The sequence below is a fragment of the Micropterus salmoides genome, unplaced genomic scaffold (assembly GCF_014851395.1).
Source record: "Micropterus salmoides isolate LMB-PRFRI ecotype aquatic unplaced genomic scaffold, ASM1485139v1 Ms_hic_scaffold_21, whole genome shotgun sequence".
In the NCBI taxonomy this organism is placed as follows: domain Eukaryota; kingdom Metazoa; phylum Chordata; class Actinopteri; order Centrarchiformes; family Centrarchidae; genus Micropterus; species Micropterus salmoides.
In genome coordinates, this window is record NW_024041262.1 from 26,940,974 (window position 1) to 26,965,634 (window position 24,661).

Here is a 24,661-nt window from a genome sequence, read left to right on the forward strand (position 1 = left end):
TACAAGCACTTGGACATCTTTTAGAGTATGTGGGGACCATGTGCCAGAGGGTGGTCCCTTCAAAGACCCTCTAAGCTGCAGCTCAGCCGGGGTAAAGCCAGTGGCTTCATCGACGGCAACTCTGGTATGAATCGATTCCAACGCTTGTGCTTTTCACCAACATGAGAAGCTATCATGGTTTTTAGAGAGCGGTTAACTGGCTCAGACATGTTAGTCTGTGGATGATGAGCAGTTGTGAGCTTATGGACCAAACCCCAGTTATCACACCGCTCTTTGAAGATCATATATAATCATATAACAGTTAACACGGGTAGAACTGAGAGGTCTCAATGTTTAGCATTTAGCTGTTCGACACCAATTATCCTTAAATTGTCTTCCTATCCCAGAGGGGATCATACCTTTTCAGATGAGAGGCTGTGGCAGCCGGCGTCCAGAGAAGAGCATGAGCATGCTCTGCTAACGGGTAACAAAAACTTCCTTCACAGTTGTCTATCAAGAAATAAAGAACGATCAAATATCAAAAAGTCTCATACGGAGGTCAGAACATCAAGAAGGAGCAGCAGTGAGGAGAGCGAGCGACTCTTTGTGTCCCTATCTTATACAAGTTCAAGACAGGAAGAAGTCGAGCTCATTCCTAAAAACGGTCAAATACAGTTCAGAGACAAAGCTCAGTTCTTCTGCGTGAAACTTAACGACACGTGTTCAAATACCAAGAAAGTTCTAACAAGGACTTTCTAAGTAAGCCCATTTACTTAGAAAGCCGCTGGTGTCGATCACAACTAGATGACAGGAAAGTCAGAAGGGAGTGAACTCTGTGACATCCTCTGCACAAACCTCAAAAGACGAGGACCGTCTTCCACAACATAAGGTCACTGAGACGGAGAGACAGGATGTCTGTGGTCACACACGTGATGCTTTTCTTTAGAAGCGTCCCTGCAGTCATGTAACTGTCACAGCTCCTGAGATCTGTGCAGACATTCAAACAGAGTTCATGTCAAAGTTCACTGTTCAGGTGAATAACTCAGATGTAACTTTAGTTTTGTTCTTGAATTAGTTTTGGAGAAATAAACACATTGCTGTCATTGTTTGATGATGGGAAGAAGAAGAGACCGTTTCCTGTTTAGTCTGGTTGAAAAGTTTTTCTGCCTATTTGGACACCAGGTGGCAGCACAGGAACATAAGTGCTGTAGATGAACTGGAGTGAAGCCTCTATGAAGGTGTAGTTTGTTTTTACAGAAATCTGGAGATCCATAACGCTGCTCTTAGTTCTGACAGTTGGTAGTAACAAATTACTTTGGAGGAAGATTATTTAAATCAACACATTTTCCTCCACTTAAAAGAAAAAAATACAATAAAACATGAATGTAAATGTGACATTATTTTGAATCTGTGGTGCGCTGTCAGGCTTTTATTTTGTAGGCTCAGACGGGAAGTTCAAACTGTGTTGATGGACGTCTACAGCGTCAGGTCCGGGCGCGAGGTTGCCCTAGCAACTCACAGGATGAACCAATCAGACGGAGGCAGGTCCAGACTCCCCCTCCTTTCCTCGCCTCCTCCATCCTCATCCGCGACACCACCTCCGCTGGAGCAGGGAGGCGGAGGGAGGGAGGCCAGAGATCCGTCAGTCGTTCCTCCTCAGTCCTCAGTCCAGGAGCTGAACTGAACCGTCTGCGGAGGATTTTTACCTTCGTGCGTAAAAGCGCTGTGCGTCTTGTGCGCGCGGATGGCACAGAGGACGCAGTAGTTGTCGGTGTCGGCGGTTCACGCTGGACAGTTGTAGCTCAACTGGACACAATCTGAACCGGGTGACCAAACTCTTTGTTGCACGTAAACACGCACACTGTCCACAGTGGACCGTGGAGAGACTTTAACCGTCGCGGATTTATTTCGGCGTACTTTACGCGTCTTCTCGCTTTGGACCGAGCTGTTAGAGGAGGAGTGTAGAGGTTCGGCTCTGTGCTGCCGAATCTCATCTCATGATGGGACACGACAGCTGCCATCTGCCGCGAGGATGAGCTACAGAAGCAGCCCGGTGAGGGCGTACGACTTTCTGCTCAAGTTCCTGCTGGTGGGGGACAGCGACGTCGGGAAGGGCGAGATCCTGGCGAGCCTGCAGGACGGAGCCACAGAGTCCCCGTACGGATACAACATGGGTGAGTGTGGAAGTCAGTGTGTGGAGAAAAGGTCCTTTATTTATCTTAACCCCGCCTCTGTTTTTGGTTTTGCGCGCACGGGTTTCCTGTTTTTACGCACAGTTTACGCAGAGCGGACAGCTTTGACAGCCAGCGTGTCTGCACTGAATCCCAGTTTGAAACCAGCGTCTCTGAACTGGGATACCTGCTCAGTCACAGGGAGTTTAAAGTCAGTGGGAAACACAAAACCCACAGACAGTTAAGAAAGTACCTTAGGATGTTTACTGTACTCAAGTTTGAGGGACTTTTCGTTTACCTGAGAGTTCTACTACTTTATACTTCTACTCCAATATTATATACTTTTACTGCACTGACAGCCCCAGAGGACCCCGGACCCCTAAAGTGAGAACCTATTCTCTTCTGAAAAATTATAGTAATTGGCTCTTCATCAGGTGAGTTTGGGCTTGAAACACTGTAACACTGACACTCTTGACAATATTCCTGTTCAAACTTTCTGCAAAACATTATGAATTTACAGGAAGGCTTTAGTGGCAGGTGTTCCTCTCAGCGCTGCCTGAAGACAGTACTGTGTGAAGGGTGTACAGTGTGAATGGTGTGTACGGTGTGAACGGTGTGTACGGTGTGAACAGTGTTTATTATCCTGAATCTGGATCTTTTTGTGGCTGCAAATGATCTTAAATGATGGTTTTTTTGCGCACTTCAGGGAAAATAAATCAAACGGGTGTTTGTTTATTCAGAAAGGCTTTAAGCCTGGAATACTCAGAGGTAATATTTTGATTTATTTTACACAATAGAATCCATTTCAACCCCTTTCATCCTTCTGCCATGTGAGTCGCTGTTTCTCATTTCTCCAGTTTATGTGCGTACGCATGGTTCAGAGTTTACTTACGGGACGCAAGTTTGGTTTTTATAGATAACCTTTGCTTGGGAAGTGGCGTGCGCACGTTTCCTGCCCTGTTTTGTATTTACGCACTGAGCTTTCAAACAAGTATCAGCTGAGGCATTTTTACTGGTCGGCGGTCGGCCGTGCTTACTACATACAGTCATGCAGCTTTTGATTTATTTATCGCTGTCAGGATGTGAGGAGACGCTCAACAAATATAACAACAAAGCTTCTGAAATAAACTTTAAGCTTTAAGTAAAAGTACTAATACCACACTGTAAAAGTATGTAAGTATAATCAGTGAAGTATTAAATAATATAAAGTATAAAGTATAAAGTAAAAACAGGGAGTCTCTGTCAATCACAATAATGTCAGTGTACTTAGCTGGTAGATTACTGTATTATGTGAATGTTTGGATTTTGTACCAGGAAAAGAAACATGAGATCTTCTGTCTCGTGTAACTTTTCATCCATTTTTTTTCAGCCACATTTGAGAACAGAGCGAACATCCTCATCTGTTTCCCATCCAGATCTTTAATTAGTATTTCTGGATTTCGTTTCAAAAGCAACATTATTCCTTTAGAAAAGGTGACTGTTGTGCACACAGAAGACTCACGGAGCAGAGCATCTAATTTTCACCCATTGTGCAGCTTTGAAAGCCTCTTTGATATCGTTTACCATCATCTTCCTCTTATTTCTGTCAGTACTCACGGCTCTGTGTTGAACCTGCGAGGTGTATTATTAATAAACGCTGGCAGGCAGCTGCTCATGACTCACGCTCACTCTGCAGGAGGGCGTCCAGGACGACTCGGCGCTCTCAGCTCTTCACACACAGATCACAGATGATGTAATCACCCTCCGGCGGCCATGTTGGAGATCTGCAGCTTCAGGCCAACAGTGACTTCATACACGTTCATGTTTGACCTGCCGTTTGGGACCGAACTCTCCCTGCTGAAACATATGTTTTCTGATGTGGTGTGTCATGTGATCTCAAAATAATTTGGAGCTTTTTGCAGTTGTGATCAAATTCAATAATTAATACAAAGGTTGAGAGCTGCAGCTAGAGTGGAAGTGATTCATTGATTAGTCAAATCAGCAACATGAAAACATGTAATTGTTTGTCGTATTAGTTTGAGCAGACTGTGTTCTCTATTGTTGTGACATAGATGAAGATCAGATCACATTTGGGGACCAATTTATGCAGAAATCCAGGTTATTCCAAAGGGTTCACATAGTTTTTCTGATAGACTGTATTTTACGTGTCTTTTTTTTGTGGTTTTGAGATCAGTTTTATATATCAGCTCTCTAAATATCAGTCGAACTTCTGGTTTAGCGCTCCGCTAACGTGAATGGGGGTAAAATTGTAAACGATGTTATCGACCAAATGGATCACATTCTGATCATTTCGCTCGGGTTGTGACGTTCAAATATATTGAACCATAGTGTCACAGCCGCTGATTTGGCCGCTAGTAAAATTTACTTTAAAGCACGGAGCACTTCCTGTCGACTCTGAGGCATTGCGAGGCTACCCAGCCGACCAATCACAGTTCTTACACCCCGCGTTGCCCAGAAGTGTAGTTGCATTTTTGAGGAGGTGCACGTCAGGCTACGATGTAGGCTATGGGACTGCGCACTTTAGACGTTCAGATTGATGCCTGTCACGGGAAATTACAGCCAGCAGTTGGTTAGCTTAGCTTAGCATAGAGACTGGAAACAGGGGGAAACAGCTAGCCTGTTTCCCGTCTTGTTTTTGTTCACACTGCAGATTTACTGAGACATCAGGAAACATCAGCTCTTCGGGCGGAGAATAGTTTGAAATTGAGCAGCACTTTAATGTTCATGTATGAGCAGAGCTTTGTGTGAGATGGGTTTACTGTCCAGCTTTAATGCTGAGGTGTCACTGCTTCGCTCTGTAGCTCTGATGAGACAAGTGGATCCTCGCGTGGAAACAAATCTCTCCTTGTGCCACGTTAATATTTCAGGCTTTTAGCAGACTCAGTGCGACAAGAGAAAAAAACTCGCTGCCTCAGACTGCTGGCAGAGGAGGTCAAAGGTCAGGTTTCTTACACGTGTGCTGATATCTGTGACGAGCTGCCGATAATCTCCGAGTTGATGCATCGGAGGAGCGAGCCTGGGTATTAACTTTTCAAGGGGACTCCTTGGGGTGATGTGAGACACAGTTTCCCCCACATCAGGCTGTGTAGCTCAGCTGATGGAAAACCTTGATGTCTGCTTTTCTGGGTCATCATCCTAAAGAGGAGGGTTGACGGGAGACATAGCTGTGGTTGGCTGCATCCCTAACAGGGAGTTTTGTGGTGAAAATGCAGGCTCAACTGGACCGGGATCAATGGCGTGGAGGCTGCCGGCGTCCCGGCGGGGGCTTCGCTCTTCAGCCAAGTCCAGAGGAGAGCTGTTATTAAAGGCTGCGGCAGGAGGACGACGCCAAAACCACACGGGGCGAAGCCTTGACTACAGCTCGGAGAAAACGTGCCGACGCAAGCTCGCAAAAATGCCCACAAACAGTTTATTTTATATAGTTTATGGTCCGTTGATAATTACTCACTAATGAGACGCATGAAGAAAGGCTGAATGTTTGTTTTCAATTTGTTCTTCAGCGGTCACGAACAGCTGTTTGGTAACGTCTTTCTGGGTGTTGTGTAACTTCACAAAAACACTTCCATTTCTCAGCTGAAGCTCCAGCAAACAGCCGAACCTTTGAAATCCCTGAGAGTCTCACGGAGACTTGACAAGTGTGTGCGTGTGTTAGTGCTGAGAGCAGCTCGGTGGGGGTGTAATGATGAAGAAAGTGGAGATGCTGTTGGTGTTGCCAGGAGAGGCTGACTCATTCCTCTGGATGTGCACTCACACAGATGGGGTGACCTTGGCCAGCACATGAACAATACAGAGATTTTTTAAATTTAAATCAAACATTTGCCATGGTCATGTTTAAACAGAAGCTTAAAGGGTAACTTAGGTATGGACCTCAGAAAGGATCCCTACAGAGAGAGATGCTTTTTGTTTAAAACAGTTAATATATCGCTCTTGTCAAAGCCACCAGACTCCGTTGACAAAAAGCCTGATTTTACCTCCCAGAACATGGGAGTTGCTGGTCTACCGCTGCCTCGGTCGGTCAGCTTGTTTCCGTTATTGTGTGATGAGGGTGTTTTAAAGGGTTAAAAACACTCTCATTAACACTTTCACAAACTAACTGACTGGTCAATGGAGTCTGGTGGATTTGATGACAGCGAAGTTGTGACTGTTTCTGTCTAAACAAAAAGAATCTCAATTTAATAAAAGCTCTCTCTGTGTAGGGATCCTTTCCGTAAATGTCGTCAGACACTTGTAATAACAATCTGAGCCTGTCAGTGGCAAAAACAAGCACCTTAGTGGACGGACTTTGACGGGGTGTAATTTACCTGCAAGGACAAATTGCGCCCTGTATGCAGGGTGCTCAATACTGGACCAGTTTTAAAAAAATGATGTCCCAGTAAGTCACAGAGACACAAAAACATGGGAAGGTCAAGGTTCACAAATACTGACGTTACCCTGTAACTGGTCGGCTTTGTTCATTCAGCGTCATGATTCAACATCAGCTACAGTTTGAATGAGTGGAACAGAGAAAACAAAGCTAATCCAGAGAGACCGCTGGATTAAAGACGAGGAGAACAGGAATCAGGTTGGAGACGTGAGGAAAGGTGACAGATGGTTGAGAGGTGACGGCGACAAACCCCCCAGGGTTAGGATAATGAAAAATAGAAGGTTATTTTAGGTAATCGTGGCGGGCTGGTGATCCTCCACAGCTGAGAATTTATGACTTTTCAGAGGGAAATCTTTTAGTTTTCACTACATTAATGTGACAGCTGGACTTAGCAGATGTTCAGTGTGATGCTTCAGCTTACGTTGCGTTGATATCTGAACAATGTGGAAGTGAACTTTAACCACTGAGTGCCTGCAAACAGTGGACAAGACAAAGGCCACGTTCAGACCGACTTCAGCTCTTAGAGTATTATGAATCTGTGAAAGTCTGAACCAGATTTCATCACAGTCCATCCGACTGACATTAGAGGCTATAAAGCTACGCTGCCAGCAGAGGTGGGACCAAGGCACTGTTTTACGAGTAAGTCTCAAGTCTTAGCTCTCAAGTTTCTCAAGTCTCAAGGCAAGTTTGTCTGCACAGCACATTTCAGCAACAAGGCAATTCAAAGAGCTTTACAATAAACATAAAGCGGCACAGGGAAATATATAAAAAGACATTTAAATACATTTTTAAAAGTAAGAGTCAAACAGAAAATAACAACAGGTTAAAACAGATTTCCCGTCTCTCACACCAGTGAAACCTCGTACGATATTTATTTTATTTATTTCCTCTTTTTCACAATCGTCACCCTGAATCCAAATTGTTTGCGCTACAATCTTGGTAAAAGCCGTCCGAACAGCGGAGAAAAACTTACTGCTCCGTCTCGTTTACTCAAGTCAAGTCCCAAGTCCTCAACTTGGAGTTTCAAGTTCTAAACAAGTCCTAATGTGCTCGCCACCAAATTTAAAATGATTTCATATTTTTAACAAGAGTTAAACTTTATTAAGAGAGAGAGACGTTTCAGAAAACAAACATCATATAATTTCATAAAGTGTTGATGCGCTGCACGCAGTTTTTATATCATAATGTATATTTGTCAAGTCCAAGTGAAATCACGAGTCTGTACAGTTGAAGTCAAACTCAAGTTGCAAGTCTCTTTTTGATTTTGTCAAGTCGAGTCTAAACTCAGCTTGTTTGTGACTCGAGTTCACACCTCTTTCTGCTAGCGCCAATAAACACCCACTTACCCTATCACACATTTATTTAGCTGTTTCTGCAGGTTACCAGATCCCGGCCCTTCACTCGCAGACTACGTCATTATAACTATTAGAAATATTGAACAAAACCCACGTTGTGACAATCCAACACTGACATGGTCCTTTTAATATCTGTACGCATCATCACTGTGAATTGAATCCCCCCCCCCAACATCACGTGCACACTCATGCACCCCGCCCGGCAGGCAGCTACAATCTTTCACTGTTTTGACGTCTGTCAACAAACCTCACTGTTCCAGCCTCTTATGTAACACTACTTTCCCAAGATGCATCATGCATGCCTGTGTGTGTGTGTGTGTGTAATAACTTGTACATATGTGTGTAGGTCGGACTGGTGTGTTGCTTTCCTCCCAGAAGAACATTATATCCCTTCTTCTTCTCCCAGATCTTCCTCCTCTCGTCGCTCTAACACGCCTGAAGTGTCGTCCTCTGAGCGTGTTTTTCTTCTTCTACCAGATAGTTCCTGATTAAAATCACCAGTTTGATCATTTTATGCCAAATGTTGTTCAGCAGAAGCTGTTTGTGTCACAGAGAAACTCCCCTCTGTGAAATGTTTAAATAATATTAAAAACTAAAGGTTAAGCTCACCAGGTAAACAGAGGTGGCTGACTGGGCCTTAAGGCAGCATCTGAGGTTACTGGAACTCTCTTTAACGGGCCTCTTCTGCACGCCAACGCATTAACGTGTGTGTGTGAGCACCATTGTTGAAACATCACAGTAGAGTGTCGTTACTTGCCGACAGCTCCTGATAATTACTGTTATAAAAGGGACGCTGCTTTTGTTCCTGCAGGTACTCGTGTGACAGCAGCCTGATATTAATAGCTAATCAAATGTGTGTGTGCGTAGTCAGCCGTTGGTTTGTGGGCTGCTGTTTGAAGCCTCCAGTTTGGCATTTTTGCAATAAGATGTGACCATATTCGGGACAAGAGGATGGAGCTAGCCAGCTTGGCTTAGCTTAGTGACAAGAAGGGTTAAAACAAAATATACTTACTGGAAAAAATTAACAGCTTGTCAATCAGCTTGTAGCCCCGCCCTAAAGCCTCCCCTGCTTCCTGGTCTCTGTTCCTCTAAATGGGACCATAATTTACTAAATGAACATCATGCTGTGTTGAAGAAGACTTGAAACTAGCGACTGAGACCAGAAACTCATCAGGAAAGTGTTTACTGAGGGAATAAATCAGCTGACAAGTAGAAACATTTTCTCACAGACTTCTATACAATCACACTTCTTTCTGCAGCTGCTGGAGTCGCCCCCTGCTGGCTGTTAGAGAGGACGCAGGTTTAAGGTGCTTCAGCGTCGGCTTCACTCTTCAGACCCGCAGATTCCAGCTGTAGATGGTTAGCTTTGAATCCAAAGTTACGCCCTCAGAAACAGGAAGGCCATGCAGAAGATGTTTTGAATAACTCTGCATCAGTGATGAACTTTGTGTGTGTGTGTTTGGGCTTGTTTTACTATATTCATCGGGTCCAAAAACTGGGATGCCACAATGCTAGGGTCCGACAGCTTTGACAAAAACACTGGACCCCACAAGTATAACTATGTGTTTGAGGGCCAAGACTTGGTTTTAGGGTTCAGGTTTGATTTAGGTTAAGGTTAGGGGGTAAGAAGCTAGGGAATACATTATGTCAATGACAGGTCCCCACAAAGATAGTGACATAAGGCTGTGTGTGTTTGTGTGTCTAAAGCTGGCGGGCGCCAGTACAAATCTCTATAATACTGAAGTAAATCCGTGGCCGTCTTGGTTGGATGAGTCTTTTCTTAATCTGCTGTCAGAGCCTGGGAGGTTGCTGGTTCTAATCCCTGTGAAACCTCTTTAAAGTGACACTATTTAAAAACCCTGTTTAAAAAATGTATTAACAATTTATTTGAAGTGACTAGTTGGAGTCAAGACTTATAATGGATTATATAAACACACAGAATGTAGGTTCAGCTAGAAAGAAAAGCATTTTATCAGAAGAACAGAACAGAAACAAAACAAATCAACTAATCAATAACACAGGGGAAAGCACAACGACAAACAGGTCAAAGGTCAACGCCGAGACTGTGAATAAATGAAGCATCGTAACCAAGAAATAACAGTGAACTCTGCACAGCCTCACCTCTGATCAGGGGGGAAGCTATAACCAGGTGTTAAAGCTCATATTGTTTCTATTTAATAAGCTTAATGATGGTGCGATAGAAAGCCACAATGAGCCACAATCGTGGGGTCGTTTCTCATCCAGGGAGTGAATGAGGGGTGGAATGCATCAATATACAAACTAACTAGCACCTCAAACCCCTCAACAGTGTCTGACAGGATCCCTGCGATCTGACCAACCTCTAATATCAAACCTACAATCTCCCGAGCCTTCTGTGGTCTTGTCAGGTGCTAGTGAGGCCTTTGCGGTTCTGGTGATTATAGATGTTGTCTGATTATAAATAGACATGGTGTTACTGTCAACTCGCCCTGATGCGTCTTACTATTAGAGCATCTTATTGTGCAAGGCAAGTTTATTTGTATAGCATATTTCAACAACAAGGTCAATCAGAGTGCTTTACAGAAAACATAAATGCAACAGGGAAATATATAAAAAAAACTTTTAAAAGAGTTAAATAAAAACAGGCAGGTCTCCCACCTTTGCTTATTTTACTCCTCTGATTCCCCGTCTATCCTTTTTTAACACTTCGGGACTCTAACCCTAAGGGGACTCTTACCCTAAGGGGACTCTAACCCTAAGGGGACTCTTACCCTAAGGGGACTCGAACCCTTTAACACTTCAGGACTCTTACCCTAAGAGGACTCTAACCCTAAGGGGACTCGAACCCTTTAACACTTCAGGACTCTTACCCTAAGGGGACTCTTACCCTAAGAGGACTCTAACCCTAAGGGGACTCTTACCCTAAGGGGACTCGAACCCTTTAACACTTCAGGACTCTTACCCTAAGAGGACTCTAATCCTAAGGGGACTCGAACCCTAAGGGGACTCGAACCCTTTAACACTTCAGGACTCTTACCCTAAGAGGACTCTAACCCTAAGGGGACTCGAACCCTTTAACACTTCAGGACTCTTACCCTAAGGGGACTCTAACCCTAAGAGGACTCTTACCCTAAGGGGACTCTTACCCTAAGGGGACTCGAACCCTTTAACACTTCAGGACTCTTACCCTAAGCGGACTCTTACCCTAAGAGGACTCTAACCCTAAGGGGACTCTTACCCTAAGGGGACTCTTACCCTAAGAGGACTCTAACCCTAAGGGGACTCAAACCCTTTAACACTTCAGGACTCTTACCTTAAGGGGACTCTAACCCTAAGGGGACTCGAACCCTTTAACAGCGGGACCCTGTCAACAAGTTACCAGCGTAGAAATCAGGTACTCTGACCCTTGTAATTCTACTCGGCCCTGTTAACTGCCGCCTCACATCTTTCCACTGACTTTATCGCCAACACGCTGCCTTAACATTCGCCCTGCATTAGAACTTTTAGTCTTTATGATATTTCTACATTTACTGAAGTAAAAGATCTGAGTGCGTCCTCCACTGCTGATGTTACCAAAATGATCTGGCATTAATTTTCAGACCGCTTATACAGATGAGTCCAACAGGATTCTGGACTCAGCTGGTCTTTGCCGGTGTTTTCAGCTCTAACCTGTTTGGTTTGGTTTTAACGGCCTGTTTGCCAGCTGGGTTTAGTTTATGAGGATGTGGAGAGTTTGCTTCCTGGTGAACTCTGGGACAGTTTGTTTGTGGTGTGAAATCAAATGGACCAACTTAACAGAAATTCAGAAGGTAAACTGCTGCTAGGGCGCCTTCACACCTAAAGTTCTGTCAGCACACTGAACCAAACTGACCACAGTTTATTTTTTAACCGACGCACACAGTGTTTGTGACTCAAGACTCATGTGTTTCTTGTTTGTTTTGTTTCAGGAATCGACTATAAGACGACCACCATCCTTCTGGACGGGAGGAGAGTCAAGCTGCAGCTCTGGTACTCACCTCGTGTTGTTCTCCTCCTGATTGAAACCCAGCAGTCAGATCATGTGATGATCAGCAGAGAGTTTGGACCAGAAATAAGCAGGAAGCATGTGAGGCAGTTTGATTTGATAAAGAGCTGTTTCAGGTGAAGCAGGCTTCAGTTTTGGTTTTTACATTCCTGCTTAAACAAACGAGTTTGTGTTGATTAGTGATGTGTAGAGGTGTTGGGAGGCCTAAGCATTGAGTTTATTATTTCTTGGCGTGGTCTGGACTGGCCAGGTTTGAATATAATTGTGAGCTTGTTAGGTTGGACTAATCAGGTCACATGGGCTCATAAAATGCAGAATCAAACATTCAAGAGACTTTAAAGCAGTTGATCAGGTGTTGGTTGAGTTCTCCTGGTTATGTTTTAAAAGTAGTATAAAGGCTTCAGTGTCTCAGAGGGAGCGTCTGTGAAGTCTGATAAATGTCCTTAGGTGATGTCACTTGAGTCAGCACCGTTGCTGCTGAGGTTGTACCAACTTTCTGAGTCGTTACAGTTGAAATTTCCGACTGGGACTCAGAAATTGCTCGTCCCAGTAGAAATGAATTGCAGGACAACACGCAACTGTCAGAGGGACAGTTGCATTGTGGGTAGTATTTGAATGCAGCTGCACTGGAAGGTACCATCAGTCTGCATCTTTTCACACTACACGATTTTTTTGTTGCTCGGCGATGTGTGAACTACTCAACGACGTGTCAAAACAGCTCCCCGACACATTTCTGACACATCGCCGACGTCTGCCAGATATCTAGAGGTGTCGGCCGACTCGACATCCACATCCAGCCAATGAGAGCAGGCTGCTACTTTTCACCGCAACACATTTTCCTCCCCTGCAGCTCTCTGTAGCTACCTGAGTGTGCTGATCCATCCATTCACCCAGATTCTCTGTCTTTATAATAACAAACAACAGCTGTTTTGTCTGTAGGTTCGACTTATTTCCTGTTTCACGTGTTTTCTTGACCAAACGTGGTTTGGAGACCAGCGTCGGGTGACAGAGCCGCTGCCAGCTCGTGTAGTGTGTGATTCCCACGTCACCGATCAGTCACGTAGTGTGAACGCCATCGAGAAATAAATAAAAATAAAAGACACACAGACGTCTCACTGTGTTTGAACGACCATCTGAATGAACTCTGATTCAGGAGGAATAAAGACTACAGGAACGTTTGGGTTACACAGACGTCTAATGTTTCCAAACCTCCGCACACTCAGTCAGGGAAGAAAGATGTGGGTGGGATTACAGAGCACTTACATCCGTGGCTCTAAACTCGCAGCTCTCTCCGAGGTATTTTTAGAGCGGTTTTGCTTTTAGCAGAGTCAATATTAAATTATTAATCTGAAACTATGTTTGATGTGTAAGCGGATGAGACGCTTTAGCTCTTTTATGTGTGTGTGTGTGTGTTATTAACGCCCTTTGCCTCTCCTGTGGCTACACACAGTTTCATGAACACACATAACGCCGTGTTTGGGGGTGGCTTTCTCTTCTGCATCTCCTGATAACAGCAGATGCAGTCTCTCAGGATCACGTCATGATGAATCCTTCTGGTTTGCTTGGACCACCTGACTTGTAATCTGGCAGCTGCCTTTGCTCTGGCCCGGGTCGGGAGCAGCAGGCCAGCAGCCAGCGAGCGTCCTCTTGAGCCAACCAAAACACTGCTCTGGTATTCAAGCTCTGCTGTCGGGAAACACACTCTTGTTTTTCACCGTCGACGCTCACAAAAACAGCTCCCATGTTCCCCGAGAGGACAGTGTGACAGCTGGAGAGGGGTTTGCTATCACTGTGGCATGTTGACACTCCGGCATCTTATATTCAGTTCAGGAGGACAGAGAGACGGCCCTTAGTGAAAACTGACATTCCAAAATAACAACAACAACTTTATTTATACAGCACATTTCATACAGAGTGATGCAACACAACCTGCTTCTTTCATAACAAGAGGAACACTGAGGCTCGGCTTCTGTGTCAACATGAAGTCTGATCAAGGCTTTGGTTCTGCAATCAGGTCTCAATTCAAGACCATGAAGTCCAGAGTAGGATTGTGCCAATTGGCGATTGGACCGCCTATTGACGATTGAAGGGATGATCAGCGATTCATGCGTTGGGTTCAAGTTCAAGTCACGTGACTCGAATCAATACTTGTTTCATCATAATTTTATCATATATGAGCTTTTTGTGTGTTTGTGTGGAAGGTGAAGATACTCCAGTAAGTTTCCTTTGAAGCTAGTAAAAAGTCAAAAGACTAAAGGTTTAAATTTTAGCCTCTGTGTGACTTTGCTTGACCTTTGACCCTGATATCTCGACCCCTGACCTTTTATTCTGTGTTGTTTCAGGGACACCTCTGGTCAGGGACGATTCTGCACGATTTTCAGATCCTATTCCAGAGGAGCCCAGGTATGTTTCTTTCATAGCCCACATTCACTGGAAATGTAGTTTGTAAAGCTGCTGGCACACCTGTCCAGTCTCAGGTTTTACCTGTGAGACACAAGTCTTTAGAAGTTAGAAAGACTGTAACACTAAGAAGATGCCGCTGAGCTAGCTGTAGTGGAGCTGGTGGCATCTCTAATAACAATTTAACAAAGTCAAGCTTTATTCTTTTGGAAGGTTTTCAGCTTTATTAATTATTAATTAATATACTTGAAAATGGGAATTTCAGTGAAATATTCTGCTTGTTTGTCAAGCAGCAGATATTATTTAAGATACCAACGAGTTTGCAGGTTGCCCTGCTAAATGCTATCTTAGGTGAGTTAACGATATATTAGTTATGTTCCCCTATAGCTAAATTTGGATTGCCACTAGCTTAGCCCTGCTGATATTGAGTTAATGTTGGATTGCTGTTAGCTATGTGTCCTACTAGCTAATGCTCCGTAAAGCGCCTTTCTATTATTTAAGATACCAACTCAAAGCACTTTTACGCTACCTCTGCATTCACCATTCACTCACATTCATACACTGAGCCTAAGTGCTGAAACAGAAACTGACATTCACACAGTGGCGGAACAGCCACCAGGGGCAATTCAGGGTTCAGTATCTTGCCCAAGGACACTTCGACATGCAGCCTGGAGGATTGAACCGCCGACCTTCTCATTAACGGGCAACCCGCTCTACCTCCTACCAGCTAATGTTATGGTGTTTTAGTCACCATAACATTAGCTGTAGGCTGAGACTACATTGCTGGAATCTTAGCCCATCTAATGTTGAGTTTAGCTGATGTTGGGTTGCTGATATTGGAAGCTTAACCCCACTAATGTTGAGTTTGTTCTATAGCTAAAATTTAGCCCAAATAACTTTGAGTGAGCTTCTTGCCCTGTGGCTGAAGTTCAGCCCTGCTGTGGTATCTTCACCGCTAGGAACCTTTGAACCTAAACCTAACCCTAACCCCTCAAAAGGTCCCTGCTCGGGGGGTTGAGGGTTAGTACTTTATGAAAGGTCGAGGAGAGGCTACACGCTTTAAGTCGAGCATTTCGGGTGTTTTGAATCTGCTTTGCTGCTACTGCTTCTTTACACCGTTGACTCAGTAACATTTGCAAACCAGTAAATCACAGATACACACAGGTCTCCCCGATGTCGGCCTGAGATTGTACGTCGGCATTATACTTATAGCTCGGAAAGAACTGCCGGTGTGCTGCTAGTCCTGCGGCGTGTTTACAGCTAACAGATGATGAAGTTAAGCTAAATACTGGGTCAGGGGTTATTGTTTTAGGTTTTGTTGTCAGGAGTTGAAGAAGGAGTCCTTGCCCCCGGCTGATTATAACAGGTAATAAAGTAAAAATCACTTTTCCTCCGACGCTCAGGTGGACTTAGATGTGAGCTGAGCTGCTAACGTTATCCCGGTTTAGCTGCTCAGGCTGTTTTCTGTTTAGGTGTTTTTTCCCTTCGGTGTTGACCTTTCGGGAGGTTTCTACCGGGAGCCGAATTACCACCGAGGTTGTCTCCTCGTAACTGGAGTTAATATTCAACAAGTGGTAAAATAGTATACTATTATATGAAATTATAATGAATGTAGTATATTGTTGTTATACTAACAGTATACTATTAACTAAGCATTGTACTTTATTTAATACACTCGTGCACAGTTCCTCCTCCAGGCTGTGGATAGAGACATTGAGCGGGTGCCAATATGTGCTGCTTCTAGCCGACTGGAGAGGGCAGTTTATAACCTGTACTGCAGCCAGCCAGATGTTTTGGATTCATTTTTGGGAAGCTGTCATGTCGTCCATCTTTATTTTACAGTCAGTAGTTTAAACCCATGAGGAAGTAGATTTGTTCATCACAGGCTTTAATCAAACATCTCAGTCCAGATATTTAAACATGTTTGTGGAGTTTAAATGAAGCTGTTTTCCTCGTGTGGTGCTTTTATCTGGGACTCGCTGTCTGTTTATTTCGAGTCCTTCAGCTGAAGCTGCTCTTGAGTTTTCCTCTGCGTTGCTGTTCTGACCTCAGACAGACGGAGCTGTGAGAGGATGTGTGAAGAAATCCATCCCACACATGAAAACAGACCGCCTCGTAACGTTCCCAGCAGAGAGAAAAAGAAAACCCTTTTCAGTGAATGAAGTTGTTGTCATCACTCATCAGGCTTTTTGTGGGCGCAGAGGAGCCATCGCCATGGCCACAGAGAAACCGTCACCACAACGAGGCTGAAAACTGACAATGAATCTTTACTGTGTGGGTGTGAGTTGATCGCGGCGTCCACATCCACCTAGTGTTGTTAAATCACATGCTACCACATTCATCAGGGCTGCAGCTAATGATTATCAAATTCAGTGAATATCTCCTTGCGGTCCACGAGCGGTGAAAAACAATCCGGTGTTTGTACTCAGCCCTGGCTCTGTGATAGTGAAATCACCAATGTGACAAACCCCGCTGCACAACGCTACGCCAGCAGGTCCAGTCATGATGTTTGTATCAGTAGTGATAAATGTCTTGCCCACGGACACTCAGTTTACTTTCTAGTTCACCAACACATGCTGTTGTTGCGATGTTAGCTATGGCAGCAGGAGAGCTGTGACGACTGTCTGGGACCGTCTCCTACCTTACACCGTAGCCTGACGTGTACCTCGCCCAAAATGGAAGTACACGCCACGGCGACAAAGATGTGTGATTGGTCCACTTAGTAGCATCGCGTTTCCTCCAAACCGCCAGAAAGTGCTCTGTGCTTTGAAGCCAGTTTTACTTTACTGGCCAAAGAGTGTCAAAATCCCCGCGACGTGAGTTGTTTCACTATCAAAATTTGATCCATTCGGTCCAATAATATTTGTAAAGTCTACAAGAGCCACACTTCACCATTTTACTCTCATTCAAGTTGGCTGAGGTGTAGCCAAGATACTTCACCAGTATTCCACTATCAGGCCCATCAATGACAAAAAACTTTGAGCTGGCGTTCTCACAGCAGCAGAGGATCGAGACAAGTTAAAGTCAGGCTTTATTTTTACTGTTCTTCGGATGAATCCTGGCTAGTAAGATAGTTTTTACCTCCAGTTTACAGGATTTTGTTTTGGAGTGTGTTTATGTAAAATGTAATATATTTAAGATATTGAGTCATAAATTCCAGAGTAGTTAACTGCTGTGCAGAGTGATTGTGATTTGTGAAATCTTCCTCCTTGTTTCTCCTCAGGGAGTTATTCTGGTCTACGACATCACCAACCGCTGGTCCTTCGATGGAATCGACAGGTGGATCAAAGAGATCGACGAGGTCAGTGATGAATCAGTCTCTTCCACAGACTTTGGACGGAGGCACCATAACGTCCCCCGTTGGTTTGAGGACTATTGTTTTGAAGCCTTGAGTTTCGCATTTTGTTTGTTTGGCCATCTTTTAAACCGGACATGGGAGGGTGGAGCTAGCTAGCTTAGTTAGCAAGGTGCATCTGTAATTCATGTTAAGACTTGAAACTAGCGACTGAGTCCATAAACTCATCAGGAAAGTGTTTACTTAGGGAATAAATCAGCTGAGAAGTAGAAACATTTTCTCATAGACTTCTATACAATCACACTTCTTTCTGCAGCTGCTGGAGTCGCCCCCTGCTGGCCGCTGGAGGGGACGCAGGTTTAAGTCGCCCCCTGCTGGCTGCTGGAGGGGACGCAGGTTTAAGGCACCTCAGCGTCGGCTTCACTCTTCAGACCCGCAGATTCCAGCTGTAGGTGGTTAGCTTTGAATCCAAAGTTACGCCCTCAGAAACAGGAAGGCCTGTAAGGTGCTTCAGCACTGGCTTCACTAAATAATCCACGTCCTGTCAGTGTTTCTAAAACTTTGAGTTTCCGTGTTTTATCGCCTCATCTGAAGTGATATTTCACTCCAGTCAGCACATTGTTTACCACTCAGATGTTATTTAACAGCTCCTCTCTGAGTTAGTCAGCTACGTTCGCAACACCAACAACTCACGCTCACTGCAAACAAAGCTGCTCTGAAACAGGCCAATGAGACATTTTGGCAGATACAACAAGTAAAAGTCTGGTGAGACTTTCCCCTCATGTTCAGTCCCGCATACTCACTAGAGCACCACACATGGATCATCCGCCTCTGAAAATAGTCCCCAACAGATGCTCTATTTCCTCCTGTTTAAAAACCACAGCGAGCAGCTGTTTCTGGAAATTACTGAGCCTGTTATCAACATATGTATTTGTTTATGTCTTCAGGAGAAACCCGATGGGCGTGGCCCTGAGAGCCACAGACAGGAAGTCAGGCCAACGCCACACTCTAAAGATGTGTGTGGTTTTTAAATACAGATGTAGATGAAGGGTTTGTTTTTCCAAACTACTATTAATGCCCAAAAGGTCCTCACTTGGTCGGCACTCAAAGGACAAGCCCCAAAAATATATTGATAACTTTTGCTGTAGTTACAATCCTCTTTTTCCCTATTTACCCAGCATGCCCCGGGGGTGCCCAAGATCCTCGTCGGGAACCGTCTCCACCTGGCCTACAAGCGTCAGGTGACCACGGAGCAGGCGCAGGTGTACGCGGAGAAGCTGGGCGTCACCTTCTTCGAGGTCAGCCCGCTGTGTAATTTCAACATCACCGAGTCGTTCACGGAGCTCGCTCGCATCGTCCTGATGAGACACGGCATGGAGCGACTGTGGAGGCCCAACAAAGGTCAGTCGGCACGCCTCGGCGTTTCGTGCGTGTGGGAGGTGCGTCGTTAATAAAAGAGGAACGTAACACCATGTTGTAGCTTGAACACGCCCCCGCCATCAGTGCCCCAGCCTCAGGTGACATCACATGAGGAGGAATGTTTCAGACCTCACACAGCTTCAGACACTACTACTTTAAAAACATGCAGGAGAACTTCAACACCTGTAAACACCTGGAAACACCGTCATCTTTATCGTCTCTTGGTGTCCTGACAGTCCACTCGGTTAAAATCTGCATGACAATTGGATGGAAACTATTGTCACTCCCTACTTGTCACACACAGTAGGCACCAAAACTACTTGGTTAGATTTGTTACTCTGTTACAACTAAAAGTTCTTCATTTCATAATCTTAATTAAGTAAAAGTACAAAAGTATTAGCATCACAATATACTTCAAGTACCAAAAGTACTCAGAATTGAATGTTGCAGCTGGTAAAGGTGGAGTTGATTGCTTTATATTCTGCTAAATGTGTAATAATACATCATTTATTAGATGAATATATTTTGCATTAATAACTTGAACCTGCAAAGTATCTCATTTGTTTAAACAGAAATGTAAAAACTGCAGTTTGTGATTTCAGGATTTCAGATTTGAAAAGTGTCTTTCCCCAAAAAAGATCCACCAGCAGACCAGCAGTGTCTACATCCAGCAGCTTAGCTTAGCTTAGCATAAAGACTGGAAACAGGGGGAAACACCTCGCCTGGCTCCACCCTTGTTTCTTCAGTCTGTACAAAACCCTTGTGTAAACACCACACATTGTGGTTTTATGGGATAAAATGCGCCAGACTATGTCTGAGCGATTGCCGGGAAACCAGCTGAGACTTCTAGGATGTGTTGGCAGGTCTGTGCTGCCCCCTGCTGTACACTGAAACAACACACCACTTCACTTTGCTGTGACTTTAATGTTGTATGAAAAACAGCTCATCCTCTTATTAAAGACACAAAGCTAAATAATTGTCCTTTCAACAAATGTTTAATTTAATTATGCCACAGTAAATGTAAACTTAAAAATCAGGTTCCCTGTTGTTGGGTTTCGTTTGTGGACCAGTTTCATTCACAAACATGTAACGACTAAAATAAATGCTTGGACGCTGCAGAGATTCATGTCCTACAAAGAGACGTTTAACACAGTCAGTGGTGTTGTTAGAAGAGCTAATACTGCTGCCAGTGACGTATCATCAGAGCAGAGGGAATGTTTAATGTTTTATGTGAAGTTAGACTTTAAAAAACATCTTTCCAAAGAGAAGCGGCCCATGAGAGAGATGTTGGGAAACTAAAGCAGTATCGCATGAGAAAAGGTTGATGGAAACGGCAAAATAAAAAAATAAAAAACTTAATTTCGTAAAAAAACAATTTCTCTCGCTTGAGGTGTTTTTTGTAGAAAAAGAGTAAATGCGCTAAACGGGAGTAAGTTCTGACGCAGAGAACTTGTAACTAACGTCTGATCGGCTGTTTCTGCTGTCGGCGTCTCGCCCAGTTGTGCAGAGTTCTGCACGCCTGCAGAGAATTTCATGCTCCTCCCGGTACGGTAACGCTCAGTTGTGCTGAGAAAACAAGTGGATGCAGATCTCTGGAGACATGCAGAACTCGGCATAACACCGGATATTCCCATAGCGTGCGGAGTCTTGGCTGGCAGCAACTTGCCCGCTTGAAACACATTCCTGAGGACCTCCCTCTGTTTTTCCAAGATCAGTGGCCCTCAGGTTCATGCAACTGGTTTTGTTTCTGGTTTGGAACCCAGACGTCTTGTTTATTACAGCCATGTGTAACGTCAACAACTGACGTAACGACGCTCGCCGCAGCCTGGTTTATCCGCTCCAAACCAGCTGATGTGAACGCACAGATTTAGTCATTTCTTTTTTTTTCTTTTTTGCAACATTTCAAAAGTACGCTTAAAATTTGCATGACAATTAGATGGAAACATGGCTACTGTCAAATATTTTACACCAGATTATAATTGGGATACTTACAGAATATAATTTCTTCTCTCTCTCTTAGTGTTGAGTCTCCAGGATCTCTGCTGTCGCTCCATCGTCTCCTGCACTCCGGTTCACCTGGTTGACAAACTCCCGCTCCCGCTGGCTCTCAAGTCCCACCTCAAGTCCTTCTCCATGGCCAACGGCCTCAACGCCCGCATGATGCACGGACGCTCCTACTCTGTCACCGCCAATCCTGCTCCGCTCCACAGCGCCAGCAAGAGGACCGGAGGGACACTGCTGAAGAAGCCCAAACTAATCCGGCCGCCGCCCCTCAGCCCGTCTGCGCAGAGCTGCAGAAACAGCTGTAAAATAGCCTAACAGCTGGAGGCACACAGGGAGGTGTCAGTGAACGCACCGTCACATGTTTTCACGGTGTAAGGAAATTTTGACACTACAAGTCATTTGTTTTGTTAAGTCTGAGAAGATGGTGACGCCCCATGAGCAGCACAAAAGGAGGAAGTGCAACATGACTGTGACGTCAGCAGTTTGACTTCTGTTAACCAGCCTCAGCTTGACAACAGACGGGCTCTTCGTCAGTCCTTCTGAAAAAGCTCAAACACTAAACTTTCTGGCCATATGACTTCCTGCTCTACTGGGCATCTGAAAACTACGTCATTAATTAATTTCAGCATCTTATGAAGAACAATACAGTTTACATTTTGATGTCTAATTTTCTTTAAACAGTTTCCAGCTTTCTTCACATTTTTCCAGCCATAAACACAGAAAAAGTAATATATCAATATCAAAAACAAAAAACAAATTAAACAAAGAGTTGCAGGAGGATTATGTATGCATGTTGCATTCCGCTAATTTATTTCTGTGAGTTTCTATGATTTAAACGCTGGTGTGACTGAGCTCTAAAAGAGTTGATAACGTTATTTTATTAACTCGATCTCCAATTGTTCCCAGAAGTTTTTAATATGTTGTATGAGGGAGGTTCAGGTTTCAACCACTGCATCATAAAAACAAAACAATTCTTTAGATGCATTCAACAACTACAGCCTCAATAAGAATCTGATGGTGTGACTGTGGCTAAAACCGCAAACACAGATTTTATTGTCAGTACAGCAGAAAATACTCCAAACCTCAGTATCAAGTTTTAGCTTTTCCACAAAGACAAATGAGCGAAACCGTCTATGAGAGAACACATCGAAACCATGAACGCTAACTGAGGATTATGAACAGCTGAAAGTCAAAGCGGACTTGAACAGCGGACTTTGCTAAAGAAGACTGCTGATGAACTTTGTATGGACAAAACATTCACCTGAAACACTGTTAAAAAATAGCTGTTTGATGTGTTTTCCTTTTTCATGTGTATTGTTCAACTGTAGAAGACTGTGGCAACAGTTAACGTGTGTTGGTGTCGACACGAAAGAGCAAGGACAATCCGCCATCTTTTGAAACCAATTCATCATCAATTCATCAGATGTTGAGAATAAAGTGAAAAACTGGCAGTTGCAACAAAAATAAATGAGAAGAAAGGTGTAATATTTTGTTTCTCAAGATATAAAAGCAATTATAAAGGCAATGAAGGCAATACAAAAATGCAAACAAAATTGTCATGAACGCAAAGTTTTTACTTGTCAGAAAATTATTATATATTGACAGTCAGAAAATACTAAAACATACACATACTACTCGAACTCAAGTTCTATTATGAGACATTAGATCAAAATTATATATATGTGTATATATATATATATATATATAATAAATTAATATAGACTTTAAATTGAAATATTTGGATTTTATTACTTTATTTTTGAAACATAACTTTTTCAAAATGTTCTTACTTTAATCTGAGCCTTTTTCCCTAGAAATATTTTACTTATTTTCTAAAAAAAAATCAACAATTTTCTCAAAGATTGCGAAAATGATTAGAAGTTAAAGTATTCAAAAAGAAATTATAAAATGTTTATCTCACAATTTTGACTTACTATGTCATTCCAAAAAGTATTATCAATTGGGTACTTATTTTTAAAATTACGGCCTTTTCTCAAAATATTACGACTTTGGGATGAAATATTCCAATTTATTTTCGAAATATTAAAACGTTTCATGATATTATTAGTTTTATTCTCAACATATTTTGACTTCATTCTGTACATATTTTTTCCCTAATCTATGGCCCTACTGACCAAAAAAGACGCATAGGTCTTGATCAAAAATTACGACTTTAAATTTAAATATGTATAAATATTAAATATTTATATTTACTTTATTGTAGAAACATTACGACTTTTTGTCTCAAAGTCGCGATTATTATTAGATCCTAAGTAATTCCAAAAAAAGTATTAAATGTTTATCTCACATTTTGGACTTACGATCTCATATTCCAAAGTATTACAGCTGCTTTTCTAATAAAATTACAGCTTTTGTTTCTGTTCATTATTACTCTTTTTCTCAACATGTTTTGACTTTAATCAGAAAATCTAATGTTAAACTGCTCTTTGATTATAAGCTACATGTTTTTGACGGCTCTCTTCAGTTTGCTCCAAAACATTTTAGGAAACTTAAGGAATCACGAACTGAAGAAGAAATCTGAGGGAATAAACCTTCATGACTAAATACTTGCAGAAGGGCATCGATTCTCACAGACAGACAGACTTTAACAGCGAGTTATTGTGTTCGCAGTCATGCAGCTTCTTCCTCAGGATGTTTTCTACAAAACAGACAAACGATAACACAGACACACATATCTGTACATACAAGCACTTTGGACTCTGTATTTTTGCACAATGTACTGAATGATGATAATTAGTCTGCACTTAAATCTGCGTGTCTGAGATAAAATGTTCGCCTTCCTCTTAATGGCCTGTTTCCAGACACACTTACCGCTGTGTACAATATTTGTACGTGTTGTAAATATGACTGTTTGATAAGATAACCTGTGGGGTTTGTATCTGTTTTCAGTGTAATGCTATATTTTTCCTGAGTGACACCAAAGACTGACAGAGAAGGTCACTAAACTGAAAGGTGTGTTTTGCACTGTTAATCATTGTTTAATGAGATGCACCTCTACAATAAATGTTACCCACCATGAGTTTGTACTTTCCTGTTGTGGTCCAGTAAAGATATCAAACCAAATCTCTTCTTTTTATCTCAAAATATGACAATGAAACATACTTTAATGTAATTTTAAATAAAGACTAAGTAACTTTTATGAGAAGTAACAAGTAGGTTTTGCTGATACAACCTTTTTTGGTCTGGTATGACCAGTAATTTGGTGGCTTATGGTGGCTAATATTAGCTAATTTAGTTGCCACAGCTCTGCAAAGGTAACAGTCTCACATGATAAAATTTGATTTAAGGACTGTAATGTGTTCAGACATTTTCAAACAACATATCCTTGATGTTAGACATAAGTAAAGAAATTTTCTAAACTTTCTAATTTTACATTACACCGGGGCCAATGATGTTGTGAAGCAACAGTCTGAAGTGTTGAAAGAGGTCTTTAATAATCTGTTGAACACAGTCAGCTCTTTGAATGCTGAGGTGTTTATCAGTGGCCCTATACCGCCAATCCGAAGAGGAAACTGGGAGATTCAGCAGACTGATGGCATTGAACACGTGGCTCTCAACGGCATGTACTGTCCATTCAGTGCATTTCATTGAAAACTTTTAATTTCTGTGGGACCGCAGACATCTTTTTCTGCGTCACTCATCTGTTCCCTC

At 43.0% G+C, this 24,661-nt stretch overlaps 1 protein-coding gene across 1 annotated transcript; it reads left to right on the forward strand.

The window, feature by feature from the left end:
- Positions 1 to 1,519: 1,519 nt before the first annotated feature.
- rab40b (RAB40B, member RAS oncogene family) lies at positions 1,520 to 24,029 on the forward strand. The gene is made up of 6 exons (XM_038735796.1): positions 1,520 to 2,153; positions 11,795 to 11,855; positions 14,214 to 14,274; positions 17,495 to 17,572; positions 18,745 to 18,967; positions 21,006 to 24,029. The coding sequence occupies exons 1-6, from the start codon at positions 2,012 to 2,014 to the stop codon at positions 21,302 to 21,304; spliced, it is 864 nt and encodes a 287-aa protein (XP_038591724.1). The 5' UTR covers positions 1,520 to 2,011; the 3' UTR covers positions 21,305 to 24,029.
- The last annotated feature ends 632 nt before the right edge of the window (positions 24,030 to 24,661 follow it).

Excerpts from the sequence above, each read along its gene's own strand:
- rab40b (XM_038735796.1), top strand. The coding sequence starts at position 2,012 with ATGAGCTACAGAAGCAGCCCGGTGAGGGCGTACGACTTTCTGCTCAAG. Across the intron at positions 14,275-17,494 it reads CCTATTCCAGAGGAGCCCAG|GGAGTTATTCTGGTCTACGA; the intron begins GTATGTTTCTTT and ends GTTTCTCCTCAG. Across the intron at positions 17,573-18,744 it reads GGATCAAAGAGATCGACGAG|CATGCCCCGGGGGTGCCCAA; the intron begins GTCAGTGATGAA and ends CTATTTACCCAG.